The sequence below is a fragment of the Lissotriton helveticus genome, chromosome 4_1, assembly GCF_964261635.1.
Source record: "Lissotriton helveticus chromosome 4_1, aLisHel1.1, whole genome shotgun sequence".
NCBI lineage: Eukaryota > Metazoa > Chordata > Amphibia > Caudata > Salamandridae > Lissotriton > Lissotriton helveticus.
The window spans coordinates 1735009772-1735027540 of NC_136063.1; the positions used below are offsets into that span (position 1 = coordinate 1735009772).

The following is a 17769-nucleotide window of genomic DNA, read 5'->3' on the forward strand; positions in this document are numbered from 1 at the left end:
ACACCACTCACCTGGGAGGTCGTTCTTGCTGCACGCACATGTGAAATGTTACATAGCACAGGCATGGGCCCCTGACGGGACGGAGCCACCCACGAACCCACTAATCACGATGCAATATCTAATGGGGGCTGGCAGCCACCTGACCAGGTGGATAACGCATGGTATAAGAGAGGGCAGGGCCATCTCGCTGCAATCAGTACGAGATAAGTGGGAACACGACATTGGGAGAACGCTCAGAGATAAGGAGTGGGACAGGATTTTGAAATACCCCAAAAAGGTATCGAGGAACCAGAAGTTTAAATTCATACAGCTCATGCTCCTCCACCGAGCATATCTGACGCCTCACCGCCTGCACACTATGTTCCCAGACACTCCTGATACATGCCCAAGATGTGGGGGGGAGGATGCCCGACTGGCTCACATGCTGTGGGCTTGCCCTAAGCTGGGGTACTACTGGACCACGGTACAGTCTGACCTGGCCAGACTAGTCCCTTCCAAACCATACAACACATTGGAATATGCCCTCCTGGGACTGGGCCCTGTGGAGCGGAGGAAGAGCGTAGGCACACGGTTCACAGACTTAGCCATGATTTTAGCGAAGCGTGCGATCACCATGAGGTGGAAGTCCCCCAAGCCACCAGACCCTGAGATGTGGAGGGCGGAGCTAGTGAGGTGGGGAAAGGCTGAAAGTATGACGTTGCAGCGCGAAGAACGCAGAGGGCTTAGGAAACACCCCATTTCCCTAGACTGGAATGCTTTGCTGGGGTCCTTTGAGTCGGGGAACGATTCAGAATCAGAACACACTGTGGACTTGGGCTCCGCCTCATAGACTGACACTTATGCGGCGCTCGCCAATAGGTGGGACCCTTCGCACGAGCCTACAGGTGCACAGACACGAACGGCGCTAACATGACAGTGTCTAACCCCACATACCACTAGCACGCATACAGCAGGGATACTACAACACGCGCTGTATATACATGTAAGAATGTCCGTCACCACGGGCTGCTATAAATATGAATAGGAAGTGCCTGAAGGGGGGAGGGAGAGGGTGGGGGGAGTTTCGTTTGGGTGTTGTAGTATCATAATGGAAAATGAAAAATGTGTATATCCTGTCAGTGCGAACATATGATGCAAATATGTGACTCATGTACCGAAATGCTATGCACTGCTTACTATAACTGCATTTCTCCTGCTAATAAAGAAATTTTCAACAAAAAAAAAAAAAGTGTGCCAGAGAGCATGACTAGTAGCATTCTGGAGTAGCGTGCTACTTGCCGAAAAATCCCCCTAATGCATTGTCAGGGGTAGTAAGCGCTATATAAATGAAATTGAAATTACAATTAGCTGCTGGTTCACTTACTTCACTGCTCATGTTGGCCACCTCACCTAATAAGCTTACTATTTTCTGAATCATGATTGGGCTAACCTCTCTGCTCATGCACGTTTCTATATAGAAAGAAATAAGTATGTGTTCAAGCTGTTCTGTTGCTTTTTTTCTAGACTCGTCTGCAAGCAGTTTTGGATGAATTCAAACAGCAAGAAGACAATGAGAGACAACAGGTGAGAGCATTAATCGTAAAACATGTTTAAATCATGTGCAGTTGCAGACACACATGCTTTGCATACTGTTGCCATCTAGTGTAGGACTCAGACTTTTTCAGGTTTTCTTCAAAGAAGTCTTTTGAGCCATGGGAGGTTCTATAACCCCCTTCACCTCCCGTCCCAAACCAACTTGTTCCAAAGAGGACAGTTTGTATGGACACTGAATCCATGGTAGATTAATTTTTTTCCTGCCATCGAGGTTGGACATACTCTACGAGGATCCACGTTTGTTGTGTTTCATCATGTTTTGCAGGCCCATACAGTTGGATTTTGATGCAATGCATCAGGAAAATCAGCCTGCGCCTTAGCAGCTTTCCACTGCGCTTCGTATTTAGACCTTTTCGGACGACAGATGACCAATGTTTTGACGCCGGAAGCTTTCACATATCTGCATTTGGGCTTTAATTACAAAGATTTCTAACTGGACGTGGGCGATGGCCCTCTTTCAATATTTCCCCCAGTGCAACTCCAGATATCCGTGGTCAGACCATCATGATGCCTGCAACTATGCCTCCTGTGAGTCCTGTCACGTCATCCTCTCGAAAAATACCCTACGGTACCAAAGGGAAAGGCACTGGGCACATCACAAGACGCTCCAACAGAAACTCCGGACATCTTTATAAAGTAAGATCCTTGCAATGCTGAAGAAGGTGGGGAGCCGGCCCATCTGGTATCACAGCAGGCCAGGCATCACCTAGTCCAGGGGCAATTTCTCCTGGCATGTCGGAGCACGAGGAAGAGGAGCATGTCAAGCCAGCACCAAAAGTCATCAGCCTTCAAATGAAGACCACTCCAAGACTCATAAGCATGTCTCCCACCTTCAAGACCTATGCCACCAAGCCGGGATGAAACAGTCTCATGCCGAGCTACAGCACTTCTCTCAAAGGAATCTGCACTGAGCCCCACGCGGACACAGAAAGGCGCTCCCTTCACAATTGGTTGGCACCAACAGAAGACTTGGGATTTAAGCAAGGCTCCGCCCAAGGATGTTGACCCCGACCGGTCACCGAGCCTTACAAAATCCTGGTGCATCGAGCACCCACGCTCACATCTGAAGCCAGCGCCAAAGGCATCATCAGAGGAGTTGTCGAACATTCAGTTGACACCAAAAGTCCAGTTTATGTTGAAAGGGGGCTAGGGGCACAAGTCTTCTACCTTTTTGTTTCTCTTCCTACACTGCCACCAACTCTACCTCATCCACCACCATGTCCTCCGGCCCCACCAGATTCACCTTAGGGGTCCCTCATACCTTTTCAGATCTAGGCAGTCTTTATGGCCCATATGACTAGCCCTTAGATCCAGGGCCCACTGATTACCCCAGGAAAAACTAGACCCAGGGCTCTCTGATTACCACTGCAAAGACTCTAATATATTGACTCCACCCCACACTAGCCCCCACCCGAGGTGATTTCAACATAGACCACTACCTATTAAGAGAATCCTTGCCTGATTTATACCCCTACCTCATGAGATCAGTCAGAGGGCTGCGGCGTATCACAAGGTCCACATGCACTTCGTTCAGGAAGAAGAGGACTTCCTTGTGGAGTCTCACTGGAGGTCCAAATGCTCCAAGCAGTTTTTACCAATGCCTAAGTCTGCCCCTGAACAAATTCAAAGAGTCTGTCAAATCTAGGGTAGTGACACCTAGGTTTGAGAAGAAATACAAACCCTCCGATCGCAAACATATTTACATCAAAGCTTGCGTTGCTCCTGACTTGCCTGTAAAAGACCCTCTGCCCAAGCTACAGCTGATGTTCTGCCGCCTGACAAAGCGAGTAGAAAATCAATGAAAGATGCAAAGGATAGCTGTAGATTCAGCCATGCATTGGTGGGTAAGCAAATCTGTCATGCTCTTTTCTTGTTTCAAAAACTCCCAGTGTGAGTAAATGAAGGAGCTGGTAAGGCATATTCCGGAGGAGCACAGGAAGAGGGGGGTTGGGATGGTGTCTGAGAGCAAGACCATCTCAAACACCAACATTCCTTGGGCGCTCCATGCAACAGACACCGCCCCTATAGGCATCAACACCATTGTTCTCCTCTGATGCCATGCTTGGCTTTGAGTCTCCAGGCTCAAACTTAAGGTCCAGTAGCAGGTCTAGCATCAATGTCCTGTTTAACTGGAAGCACCTGCAAACTGGAAGAGGTTTGCCCAACACTGCATTTCCTATCCCCTGGATCTCTTAAAGCCTGGTGTCCATTACCTTACGTGTTTCTTTTTACATCGCAGAAATCGGGCAGCACCTACATATCGATACACCTGCCCTTGGCTACTGTTGCGGCCTACCTATAAGACCGGTAACATTCATCCCTATTTCGTATGCCTGTAGTCAGGGATTTCATGGAGTGTAAGAGAGTCATACCTCCCAGAATACCCCCTGCCCCTTTGTGGAACCTAAGCATAGTCCTCACCAGGCTCATGGGACCAACCTTTGAACCTTTAAACTCATGCCTTCTTCAGTTCCTTACAGGAAGGTCACTTTCCTCAGACTCTTAAGTGAACTGCAAGCACTCCACTTACAAGAACCTTTCATCAGGTACACAAAGATAGGATTGTTCTCAGAATCAGTCTCTCATTTTTTTTTTTTGCAGAGTGTTGTATAGCGCGAACTAGACCCGAATCAGGTATCGGAGCGCTTTACATATTTTCCAGTTACGTTACATGAGGACACACTTTCATTTTAGGCACGGGGCGATTAAGTGATTTGCCCAGAATCACAGGATGTTTGGCGTCGTTACCGAGACTCGAACCCAGATCCCCAGGTCCGAGGTTGAGCGCCCTAGCCGTTAGGCCAACTCCTCTCTCCTCTCATATCTCCTCACCTGGGTGAGTTTACTCAAACTATAGTGCTCCCAGTCTTCCTTTTGCAGCCAGCAATGGTAGTGGAAAGAGCTCTAAGCATGATAGATGTTTAAAGGACTCTCCTGTATCATTTCAACAAGAATAAGTATTTTGAAACTTTGAACTGCTCTTTGTGGCCTTTGCAAAACTTCACAAAGGCCATCCTATCTCCAAGACTGAAATAGCAAGGTGGATAGTCCAGTGCACCCAAACCTGCGGCCTGAATGGCAAGAGATTCCGTAACTGTCTTAGTCAACATCCTGCTTACTGACCTCTGCAAAGTGGCCACCTGGTCAATTCCACACACATTTACCAAGCACAATTGTGTGGACATCCTGGCCCGCCATCAGGTTCTGTTGGCCAGCCAGTCTTAAGGAGTTTGTTCCATACATTTTCATCTGGCACACCCTAGCCACAATTTCAGTCTATGTTGTATAGTATGTGTATCTAGAGCCACACATGCTACAAATGTAAAATGTTACGTACCCTATAATCCACATTTTATTAAAGAATGTGAGTGTTTGCCTAGCTGACACAATTTGCCACAGCTGCGAGAGAAAGCAGTTTAGTCATTCACTTTACTAAGCAGAAGGCTGAATATGTAGGTGAAAGTGGTTGTGATATCTGCTGCTACAGGTTCCTGAAATAAACGAGTTCCTGAAAAAATATCCTTTATTTCTACAGGCTTGTGTTGCATATTTAAAGTGTTCCCAGTCTAAAAATTATTTTAAACTATTTAATATGCAGGAGTTTTCACAGTTTTTATTTTGTTTTGGTTAGTTGCCTCATTATTCACACAGGCACCCTTGGGGAGAGAGAAATTGATTGTTTATCGTTTGGTTTTTATTAATGTAGTAAGCTTGCTCTGTATATTCTATAACAGTAGAAGGTTAAATCGTGCACAGAGTCCAGAGATTCACCCAGAAAGGTACAGGGCTCAATGTAAACACAAAGTGCTGTTTGTGGCACTGTGGGCGAGCAGCCTTAGGCCTAACACAAAGAAGTGTAATACATTTGTTATGCACACAGTAACTAATAATTGATACGTGACTCAAAAAGAAGATCCAAGCAATTGTTTTTAAAATAAGCTTACTTCAAGATGTATTTTAAGACCACGATGTTCACAAAAAGGTAAGTATGTTTTTCAGGAAAAATACTTTATACTTTAAGTGGCCACTTAGTGAAATTTTCAAGTTTTGCAATGTTAACTTGTAGGAGAAAAATAAGAATGCAGTGTCACAGGTAAGTGCACAACTTATAAATCCAGTCATTGGGGTTTATGGTCCGCACCGGGCAAGGTTCAAGTTAAGATAAAAGGTGCACCACCAGCTGCACTGGGGCGGCCTGGTCCAGAGGTCAGTTGAGGTTGGACGCCCAATGTTAATCAATTAAGACTGGGGTGATTGAAGATGCGCTGCTCACAGGTGATTAAATCTTTTCATCTAGGGTTGATCTCCTGGATTTAAGATGAGCACAGGGGTGGCCACAAGGCAGAACTAAACTTAAACCCACAGCGGCGCAGGGACGGCCGGGTGCAGAGTGCGAGCACAGCCTCTGGCACCCAATGCTTTTCAGTGGAGGAGGTTGGTTTTGAACTTTTGCAGCAGGAGCTGGCATGAGTACTTTGTTTGAAAATAGGTGGAAGCCCTTTGAAGCTTCCCTCTTGAGCACTCTGCCCATCCTGGGGGAGCGGTGAGATACCTTTGCCCAGGATATGCTTTGTTTTAGTCCTCAGAAAGCAGAGGCTCTCGACCCAGAAGTCCAGAAACATGTCTGGTGGTGGCAGGCTGCCTAAAGTTAGTCTGAGACCAGACCAAACCAAGGTTGGTATGTTTTTAAGAGGGCACCTCTGAGGTGCCCTCAGAGTAAGTTTTAAAAAATCCAATACTTGCATTAGTGTGGGTTTATGGAAAGGGGTGGTTTGGTACCGAATACGCCTGGTTTAGTGGAGCTATCATGGTGCAGGGGAAATCATGTTGTTGAGTTTCCAGCCCATATACTCTTTATGGCTTCCTTGGCACTTACAATATTAAAGAATAGACCAATATTGTGGGGGTATATTTTTTCATGCAGATCTGCCCAGACCTTAGAAATAGTGCAGCCTCCACTGCACCAAGACATGCAAGCTACAGTGGCATGGCCTTGGTGAGGGATCCCTGGGGTATTTTCAGTCCACATGCCCTAGGTACCAAGCGTACTATTTACTGGAAACTTACAGGGGAGCTGAAATTCCCAATCGTGGTCCAGTTTTAGGGGGCACAGAGGGCCTGTTTGGCAGGGACCCTGTGCACTTACAATTGAAACGACATTTTACAGGCAACAAGTGGGGGACTAACCATGTAAAAAGATGCGCTTTCTCACAATTAAGAATTTGAAACATGCTATGTACTTTAAAAAAGGCTATATGGGATCTTACAGTAGGCAATCGAAGATTTTCTTATTAATCTACAAAGAAGTACTAAGTATTGTAACGGCATTAGCTAAATAAAATGAAATTTTCAGTGTTACAGAGAGCATGTTTGCAGATACAACACAACTACAGAAAAAGCAATACAATTTTAGAAGCCAGTGCACTTTGGTATAGTTAGTCACAACTTCTGGAAAAGACAATGAAAGGAGCGGCTAATTATGAGATTCATATAACCCACATGAGCTCTGATCTATTCATTTGAAATATGAGATCTGTCTGTAAAAACGTTCATGACCATATTGTAAAATTGAAGATGTAATAAGTCACCGAAATAATGGATACTCTGTAGACCCATGTGCAGAAAGGTGATGCTGGACGTTGGTTAGGATATTTTTTAAATATGTTTAGCCATTAAAATATATGTTAAAGACTTAAAGCCTGGTGCAACTGGTCGCAATGACCATTAAAAATGTCGCCCCAACGTTATTGGCCCGAGCAGAAGGCATGAAAGCAGCCATACTGTTCTCTCTAGGCTAGAATGTTTTTGATGTTGAAATAGTAAACTGGCTAGCTACAGATGGACCTTTAGGCACCAAGGCATTGTCGCACAATGCTTAGATTTTAAACATATAAGATGTACCTCAAGCATGTTTAGGAGAGAAAACATGAGCTACATTTCCAAAGCCAATTTGTCATACGTGTGGCTAAGAGAAGGTTAAAAGTCTCATTCTTGTGACATTTTACTAATTAATAAAGTTTAAAAAAAATGGTAAACATTTTCTAAGTGTCACAAGAATGTGTTATAGAAATGTTCCTATTTTATCGACTTTCCAAAAATGGTCCTAGAAAAAGTCTGCCCAGTGTAGCGGCTATATGGGGGCATTCCTTTGCAAATATTCATTAAGTTCCCTCTCATTGCCACTCATTGAGGAAGGAATGGATGAGATGTGAAATAACCTCAGAATTGTAGCCCTCCCAGGAACAATAGACTCCTTTAGTCTATATCTTACATCCTGTCATTGAACAAAAGCAGAGTTGCGCTGGTCATACAACGGGGACCTAGCCACTGTCACACCTTGAACAGGAGGGGCAGTTACCATATGTGAATTAGAAGGGGGATCCTGATTAAGCCTGGCTTAACAAAGACTGACACATGCCAATACTTGAATCTGCTAAAGTAGGAAGTGTGACACTTGGCAGAGGCAGTTTCCCACACAGGTTGTCATGCCAACGATTGCAACATGGGGTAGTGAAATGGGAAACAAAGCCAGCGCATCCTCTTGAAGTAGAATCCTAGGTGACTTCCTGGCACCTCGCACCACAAACTGCATACTAAAGGGTGACTGGCAGGAGAATGCTTTGCTTTCTTCAATAGATTGCTGCCGTCTATCTTAGCTTGGGGGAGCCTGGATTTGAACCCCTGGAACCTTATGAAGAGGAGCCTGGATAACCATTCTACAGCTATCTCAAATTGAGAATCCCATTAAGTGCTTTGGATGAGAACCTTCCGTACATGATTTTATCATACACTGGACTCCCTTGAATTGGGATTTTAAATCTTCTTCATAGTATCCTGTCATGAATTTTTCCCAGGGCTTATACCTGTGTTTTTTATTCTGTTGCTTTTGTTTGCATTATTATGCTTTCTATTTAATATTTATAAAAATATATTTGTTCGTACTAAAGAAATACCTTAAACGTGCCGTTTCTATGAGTACCTGGACAGACATTTAGGCCTGATTTAGTCGGCCGAGCACTAAATCAGGCCCTTAGTCTTGGACTAAGCACTCCGAATTGATTTGATAGTCATGTGACCTATCATATATGCCATATTAATATAACTTCAATCAAAACCTTCACCTTGTCTCTAGAACTGTACTGGATGTGCTTGCCATCATATGTGAAACCATAGAGACAACTTTAGTGGCTACCTGAAAGAGGTATCGAGGGATTATCTGAGCATACTAGAGTACAGCAGTCCTCTTCAATCGCACCTTTCGTGCTGATGTCACAGCTGCCCATTTTGAGAAAGTGGCATGACCAGCGAATCCCTGATGTCATTTTGGTCGTGTTAACAAAACCCACTTTATTTATGTTCTTGATTGGCCTACAACTGGTGACTGGTATACCTGCCTTTTAGTCGCAGCAATTTGATTTGCTTGTCAATGTGTCGGCAGTCATTGGGCGTGGAGTGTGCATGGGGATCTATACCGTGGTACAGGGCCGGTTCTAGGATTTGCGAGGCCCTGGGCCAAAACGAAATGTGCGAGGCCCCTCTAATTTAAATAAGTGGCCCCTTGAAAGGAGGCCATTCAGAGACACTGCTGGAGGCCCATTGTCCAGCATATTAACGCCCCCACAGTTTTAACTTTCAACCCAAAAACAATTCTCAAACCCTCAGCCCGATAGGTGGGAATTGCTTTTGGGTTGAAAGTTAAAACTGTGGGGGTGCTAACATGCAGGACAATGAGCCTCCCGCAGTGTCTCTGAATGGGTCTCCTTGCAATTGGGACAAGAGGAAGCGTCTCTCTCCCCTAGGCCTCCAGACACCATCCCTGAGAGGCCATGGGAGGGGGGGTGGGGGGCTCCCCTGGACCCTAATTGCAAGGAGACAACTTTCTTCCAAACTGATTGCCCGGCATGCGGTCGGATTAGACTTTTCCAGCTATAGCGGCGGCGTTCACATCCCTGTCTGCGAGCCTCAGCAAGTGCAGCGGAGTGCAACCCCAGGAGGAGTTTCATTGCTTTAGAGTTTGGTTACAGTGTGCTCATCCAGTCAGTGTGTAGGTGAGGGGTGGATGTGAGCTGCTGCTCTGCAGGGAAAAGACAGGAGGTCGGAGAAGCCCTTTGGACATGCATCCTGCCTATCACAGCCGAATAAGACTGCTGGGTAGATGTTGTAGATAGGTTATGTAGGTAGCAAGACACGTCTTCTGGTTGTTAAGATAGGTTTATTAAGTTAGACAGGATAAGACAGCAGAGCAGTAAAACCCCACAGCTGACCAGACCAACTGCCAGGGCTGGAATCTTCATACACACCAGATAGAACACACTTAGGAACTATGGGAGATAGAGAAGGTAGGAACACTAAGAAAGGACTGCAGACACCAAGTAGTCATATAGAACCAAGTAAGAATATACAACAGTAGACAACCGTAGTTCTTCAAACAGCTCCAGTAGCATATCTCTTTCAATGGTAGGCCTTAATGGCGTTGTAACCTTACCATAATTCCTTGTTTTTATGTGCCACCTTAACTTCCCTTTTGCCATCACCTTGAAATCCTTATTTTGTGGTTTGTGTGTTTTTTTAATTATTTTATTTGTTTACCCAGTCTGGTGTCGAGGCAGTGATTTCTTCCTCCGTGTCAATTTCTTCAAACTGGATTATATTTTGTCGTTTAAGATGAGAAGCATTCACTTCATGACTCTTTTTGATAAAGCATACTAGATGGAACATTCTGCAATGCAAGTAGCAAAACATCATCTTTACACCGTGAACCTCTTTGAGATTAACATGCTGTGCCTTATTCTGCTATTTATTAGTTCGGTCCAGAAATCATCTTTGAAATACATAGTTTCACTTTTGGGAGTCTACCCTAGGGGGAGATAGTGACTTGTTATTATTAAATGATGCGTAATCCCACATTTACCATTTGTGACCACCATCTGCAAAATCTGTTTTGTGCTGTAAAACTGTTACAGATATAACATTTGTTTCTTCCTTTTAACACTTTATTGTCCCATTCATAGCTAGACGTTCATGTTAGTGGTTAGTTTCTAGGGTTTAGGGCACACGGTTAGGACTCGATTTTAGGGTTAGTTTTTAGGGTTTAGGGCACAGGGTTGGGGCTCGGCATTAGGGTTTAGGGCTGGTCGCTAGGGTTTAGAGCTCGATTTTAGGGTTTAGGGTTCAGGGCTGGTGTTTAGGGCTCGGGAATAGGGTTTAGGGTTAGTTTCTAGGGTTTAGGGCTTTTAGTTTAGGTTTGGAGCACTGTTTGGCTATTGAGGTTGTACCATTAAAAGATGGACTACCACCAGAGCCTGGGTGATATGGGAAGTATAATTATTTTGCAGCCACTGATACTAAGGCCAAGCTAAAGTTGTATGGGACTTTCTACAAGTTTTGTTCTAATGTGTCATTTTCCCACAGATTTTCTTATCGTACCACTCTGATGAATGACCTTTTGATTATAGATTGTAGTTTAGGGTTAACCCAAATGGAACCAAAAGATTGGGAGTATTAATGTAAGTACATTAGCATAAAAAACGCTCTCTTCCAGAGAGTACATTTCAAATGATTACATTGAAGAAATGGCTATCGTCCTGTTACCAGAATTCCTGTGTTATCAAAACTACAACATGTATTTTCTTTATTTGCAGAGAGAAGTTTAATTATGCATACCTTTGGGAAGCTGGCTCTGTATATGACATACCACTAAGTGGTTATACCATGCACAGAGACCAGAGATTCGCCCAGAAGTGTACAGGGCTCAATATAAAGTCAGAGTGCTCTATTTGTGGTAGTGTGGGCAAGCAGCCTTAGATCTAATACAGAGGAGTGTAAGACATTTGTTGTGCACACAATGACCAATAAATGACACACTACTCAAAAAGGAGATCCACAACAATTTTATAAAAATAAGCTTTGCTCAAGACTTATTTTAAGACCAATATCTTCACAAAAAGGTAAGTATGTTTTTAAATGGCAATTCTTTTCAGTTTCAATAGTGGCCACCATGCAGTTTTCAATTTATACAATCTTAACTTGAAGAGAAAAACAACAACATGGTTTTGAAGGTAAGTAACCATCTTACAGTGCCAATCTTCGGGTTGCAGGGTCAGCAAAGGGCAAAGTTCAGGTAGGCACAGACACTGCACAACCTGCGACACAGGGGCAGCCGAGTGCAGAGGTGAAACTTGAAGATCGGGCCCAATGTTATGCAATGGAGACTAGGGGTGCCTCAAGACATGCTGCTTGCAGGTAAGTAAATCAGTTGCAGGGGGTCAAGCTTCAGAAGCAAAAGCAAGCACGGGGGGAGGCAGCACCAAACATACAACACCAGCGCACAGGGAAGGCGGGGTGCAAACATGGTGTCAGGCGCCCAATGCAAGTGAATCGAGAAACTGGGATTCAAAAGCAGGCTGTAGGCGTCAAATCGGAGGCTTCACGAGGAACACCACTGATGGAAGTAAATTGAGTTGTTGTAGGTCGCCGGGACACTGTCAGTCGACCTCCTGAAGGCCCACGGGCTGCGGGTGCAGGTGTGTCCTAGGACATCTCGCTTTTCTCACCAGAGCCAGTTGCGGTTGGGGGGAGCCTTTAGATTAAAATTGAAGGCATCGTAGTGGAGTCCGGGAGGGGTCAGCCAACGCAGGACTTGAACTCCGGATCACGGGGAGCCTTTTATGGATCGGTGGGCCAGCTGGACGTAGGCGTATGGTGCAGAGTGGTCAAAGATCCCGGATCCGGAGGCCACCAGAGTCCATTGTGTTGGTTTCTTATGGACAGAGCTGCTGTCCTCAGGAGTTCTTGTCTTTCTCAAAGGCAGGCAGTCCTCCCAGGGTTGGTGGAGGTCGCTGGCTGCGTTGTTCTTCAAGCAGCGTCTTTAAAGCTGCATACAGGCCGGTAGAGCTTGGGCTTCTTCTTCGTCCTTCTTCTTCGTCCTTCTTCTTAGGTTAGCAAGAACTAGTTTCAGGGTCTTGGGGATTCACATAAATACTTGATTTAGGGGTGTTTTAAGGGAGTGACAAGTAGGGCCAATGGGCACATACCCTTGGGTGACTACACCCTCAATTATGCCAACCTCCTGTGGGAGGGGGCTTAGTCCTAGCCCTGATTGGAGGAATCCCACCATCTTCAAGATGGCGGAAACTGAAAGATGTGCTTCACCCACCTCTTGCACCTTAAGGATGAAGTTGGCAGAGGTGGGAACACCTCCTCTCCTTCCTAGTTTTTCCTGCCGGTTTTCCTGCTCGAAGTAGAGGTCTAAACCAGGGGCTGCCATCAGCTGCTAGCAGCAGAGGCTAAGGATCGCATTACAAAGGCAGCTGGCCGTTGAAGCTTCCCTCTCAAGCACTGTGCCCATCCCGGAGGAGGAGGTGTGAAACCTCTGTCCTGGATGTGCTTTGTTTCTGGTTCCAGAGAGTGGGGGTTCTCGACGCAGAGGTCCAGACACCTGTCTGGCGGTGGCAGGCTGCCTAAAGCCAGTCTATAACCACACCAGGGCTGGTAGGTTTTCAAAGGGCACCTCTGAAGTGCCCTCAAATTACGTGTTTCATTACATCCCACACTGGCATCAGTGTGGGTTTATTGAGAGGAGTAGTTTGGTACCAAATACTTCTGGGTTCAGAGAATCTTATCATGGGGTTGGGGAACCCAAATTGTCGAGTTTCAAACCCATGTAGTCCCTTTGCCTTCCAAGGCACTTACTTAGGGAATAGACCTAAATATTGTAGAGCCACATCTGCTCATCCAGGTATGCCCACACCTGTGATGTAGTGCACCTTGCCTTAAGGCTGTAAGGACTGCTAATGGGGTGACATACCTATACCATATGCAGTGCTATTAGGCATGGCACATAGGCAGTGTGCCATGTCTACTTTGTCTGCACCAGGATATGCATGCTGCAGTGGCAGTCTGCATTTCCCAGGTGCGGGGTCCCTAGGGAATCCTCTTCAGTCCTAATACCCGAAGTACCATGGTACCATTTGCTAGGCTAGGGGCTCTCAAGGGGCCTGAATTATCAATTGTGGAACAGTTTTAGGGAAGAAGCACTGGCGCAGGGGGCATGGTAGGCAAGGACCCTGTGCACCACATGATTTTCCAGGCTCAAATTGGGGCAACCATGTAAAAAGAGGCACACTTTATCAGAATACCAAAAAGAGGTCATACTGCATCAGTTTGGATTCCATATTTATTGGAAAATTGTTTTGTGCAACTTCAGTCACGAGAATAAGGTGTGATCTGTATAAAGAGAAGCCTTACTATGCTTGATGTGAATGCTTATGAGCATGTTAATATCTAATTGCAATGTGGATCTTTAAAAGGACGTCGTTTCGTCATCCACATTGAGTGGCATGCTTTATCATAGTTTCTCCTCCTCACTGTGGTAGATTCCTGAATCCATACTGTGCTCTCTAGGAGTTAGTGATGGGTCATAATAAAGCAGCATATCTTATTGTCTGACCCTTGCACAACTAGAATAACAACCTAACTGCTCTTGCCTAGTGTGTACAGAATCCCACATTTACTCCCAAAGTTAAGGAGGCATCATAGTACTAAAACAAAAATTGTGCAAGGGTCTAAAACCTAACTACTTTATTACCTTCTTATCATAGGAGTAAAAACACGATTGGTGTAATGGGAATCAGAATGTTATTTGACATGTTTCAGCTTATGCAAGGAAGCCTGCCAAGAATCTGGGGCCTTCATCTGGATACTGCCCTGTTCGAATCACACAGCATGAATGGGAAACTCAGATCTCTGTTTACTTAAGTTTACTTCGTTTTGAGTATCTAGGTGAACTCAGTCACCCTCCAAGTTTGAGTATTAATACTTTTGTTAGGGTGGGTGTATTGCAGCCTTTTAAATTATTCCTCTTGCCACCTTTTACCTGGTTGACTCTGGTTGTGTTTTTGTCCTTGGAATACCTACTATAAGGCTTATCTTTGGGACACCGTATAAGTTAGAGCTGTGACTATTATGAAGAAATTTGAAAGAATATTTAATTTCTGTCCCCCTTCGGTTCCTTGAGCACTGCAAGAAGCTTAGTTCATGAGTGCTGTTCTTGACAAATACATTTTACATGTTTATATTGTCAAATCCATTCCAAGCATTTTTGGAAATCTATGATCTTTTACTGCTGCTGATATCATCCTTGATCCTCAATCCCATGTAATACATTCTATTAAACAAAACATGGAAAATCTGACAAAAGTGTTTGCATGGAGCAGGGGTGAGGGTTCATACACACTTTCCCTTAGAGGCTGGGGAACGCATCTGAACAATCTAACAACTCTGGGTTTCTTGCTCTTCACAGTTACTTTACAGCACCCATCCCCTGGAACTGATGGCTATCAAGTTACCACTTGAGCACTGGAACCAGTATCACTTTCAACAAATTAAAGCATTCATTGATTGTTATATCTAAAAGAAATGGGTAAACTAAATCGGTGGTCCTGTTCACAGGGGCTTAGCAACTGTGATTTTTGCCCACTCGTCACAATAAAACAATCTGTTCCGCATCTCCCAGAAGTTCACAGGGAACAAGCAGACACTTCTGAGAAAAACATAAATGGGAATTGCATCCATGACTATAAATAAAGTAATAACCACAATTATTAATTGAAACCATTGGTTTTAACGCAATCTTTTTTTTAAAATTAATTTACTTCCTGTGTAACTCTTTATATTTTTTCTTCTTTATGGTAATTGGAACAGACCACTGTATTATAGTTTCAGAATTCTTCTTTTCAAGTAAAGTTATGTTTTTCTGTTTACAATGAAACCTCAATATTAATTCCTAGAGCATAACTCAGAACGTCATTTGATCAATATCAGTCATTATCGTAGTCACACCCATCCCTGACTATTATATAAAATAACGCCGGTTGGAAGTTATAGTTGGGATCGTGTTTACATATGAAATGCATTTTTAATGTTGCTAATAACTTTGGCGCCGTTAAACGAATCTTCACTAGACTTTCCCCAAAAAAGTGCTAATTTTTGCCTAGTTTGCAGATGAAAGATTTTAGGGAAATCAGTCAAGCGAGGTCTCAAAAAGAGGTCTCAAAACGCGTTCTCCCCATTCATTTTCCAATAGGAACTTTAGACCAAGTTACAGCCTAAACCGCTGCACAGATTTACACCAAATTTGGCTGAAAGCTGGGTCCAGAAAGCGTGCTCATTGTGTTTTGGTGTAAATCTGTTCAGTTGTTTTTGAGCAATTAATGATAAAATAACTTTGCATATTTAGTGTATCACTTGATCCACTGGATGTTGACATGTTTTGACCTCTAACCTTTTGAGGTCCCCCAGGACATGAGCTGGTGTGGGTTTCTTGGGCTTCTTGAATGAGGAGCTATTGATCACGATGCTGCAAGGAGATGGTAATTGAATTTTCTTTTGGTATTGGATGATTTCTTTCGAAGATGGGATATCCTAATTCTGCTGTTTCTAAACTTGCCACCCACAATATTAACCACTTCTCAGAGAACATGGACAAGTCAGCGGTGCACTGGCTCCTTGCTGCTACTTTTTCGAAATGTTGGTATTATCAGTATTTTGTTGGCAACATTGGTCACTGGATGTTACCACAAAATTGCACATGGGAACTACACCCCAAAGCAAGAAACCTTTGTCTGTGGCAGTAAAAAAATGCGAAAAGAAATTGTAATTATTTTAGAATTGATTGCAGTTTTTTTTATTTTAAAGTTTGTGTTGTAAAGCCTAATGTTTGTCAGTATGTTGGCACAAACCCTTTCAAATTTTGGAATGTGTGCAATTGAAGAGCCAAATTGTTTGGTACTTTCTAAGAACACTGTTTCAATTACTGGCCTCCCTTTTTGCCTTTTACTACAATATTAAATATAAAGATTGAATGTGAAATATCTTTCTTTTCTCTTTTGTTAACAGCTGTCCTCACTCCAAGAACAATTGGAATCGCTAATAGAGAAGTGAGTAGAGCCTGCAGATCAGGAACACTGTTCACCGAGAGAACCGGCAATTGCAGGCAATCTTAGACTGAAACGCTAGTCTCGAAAAGAGCCTTTGGTTCCCATCATTCTCTGAATGTCCTGATTAGTACTACACATTCTCTGTGCCTAAGCATAACCATTCATAGCAAAGAAAATGAGATTTAAAATCTACATTATGAAAAAGGTATGCTAATGTGGATATTTTCTAAAAATGAGTAAAACAGGGGGAGGTTATATTTGCTTTTCATAGCAGTGAATGAAACAAACGTACAGCCGTTTTAATCTGTTCATCTTTTTTTAATTTTGTATACTTGTATCGTAATTGGCGTGGGCAAAAGTACATCTGTGAATCAACAAGAAATACATCTTCTTGCATTCTCTGCTCTTCTGTATGCAGTCCTATGTATTTGGTTGTTGTAGAGATGGGTCTAATTGGGTGTCGTCTGGAACCTGGGAGAGACGTGGTGGTGGGAATGGTATTTCAATCATATAATTAGTATATGATTGAATTGCTGTGCAGTAAGAGAATCTACTTGAAAACAACCGGGACAGGCTGTTTTTATCTTCCGTTCTGATGAAATCTGGACATGGAGCTTTTACATGGCTTTCCATCCATTTTTATTTTTAAAACGTATGCCAACTTTTGTCTCATTCTGTCCAGTGTATTATTAGAAGTTGTTCATCCCACAGGAATGTCTCTTGGTTGTATTTAAAGTTTTTGTTTCATATTTGCATCTGAAAATGGCTTCATTATTGTCTGCTGATAGGATGTCATTTTGGCAAAATACAGCAAAAAACATGTAACCTTGTTATTAAAAATATAACTGGTACTTCTGGAATTTCGTGTCTCATTTCATGACTTACGTGCAATTTATCCTGGATTTCGTAAGGATAGAAAATCTTAAATGCCTCGTTTCTGGTGCTGATACGTGGGCCTATAAACTGAATGGCATTCTTTTTTACATTTTTAATCTTTAAGTTTTGAGTGATACAACAAAGAGACCTTTATAGTATGCATCGTGTGCATTTCAATGAAACACCAGAGCCATTTGACTGAGCTATTTGTGATATGGCTTTGTGACCACAGCATCCTCCAAGCATTCCTTCATGCATCCCTACAGTTCCCTTATTGTCATTCTCCCCCACGCCTCCCAGATAGACATTTTGTTTGTTTCACACAGGCACTTGCATCCCGCTCATTGTCTTTTACCAGCGAGAC

At 43.7% G+C, this 17769-nt stretch overlaps 1 protein-coding gene across 1 annotated transcript in view; it reads left to right on the forward strand.

Moving 5' to 3' along the window:
• The window catches only part of TAF7L (TATA-box binding protein associated factor 7 like), a 130570-nt gene extending 113190 nt beyond the window's left edge, over positions 1-17380 (forward strand). Inside the window, exons 12-13 of the mRNA XM_078688402.1 lie at positions 1504-1563; positions 16489-17380. Coding sequence (XP_078544528.1) covers positions 1504-1563; positions 16489-16533 — 105 coding nt within the window. The 3' untranslated portion in view covers positions 16534-17380. The remainder of the gene's footprint in view (positions 1-1503; positions 1564-16488) is intronic.
• The last annotated feature ends 389 nt before the right edge of the window (positions 17381-17769 follow it).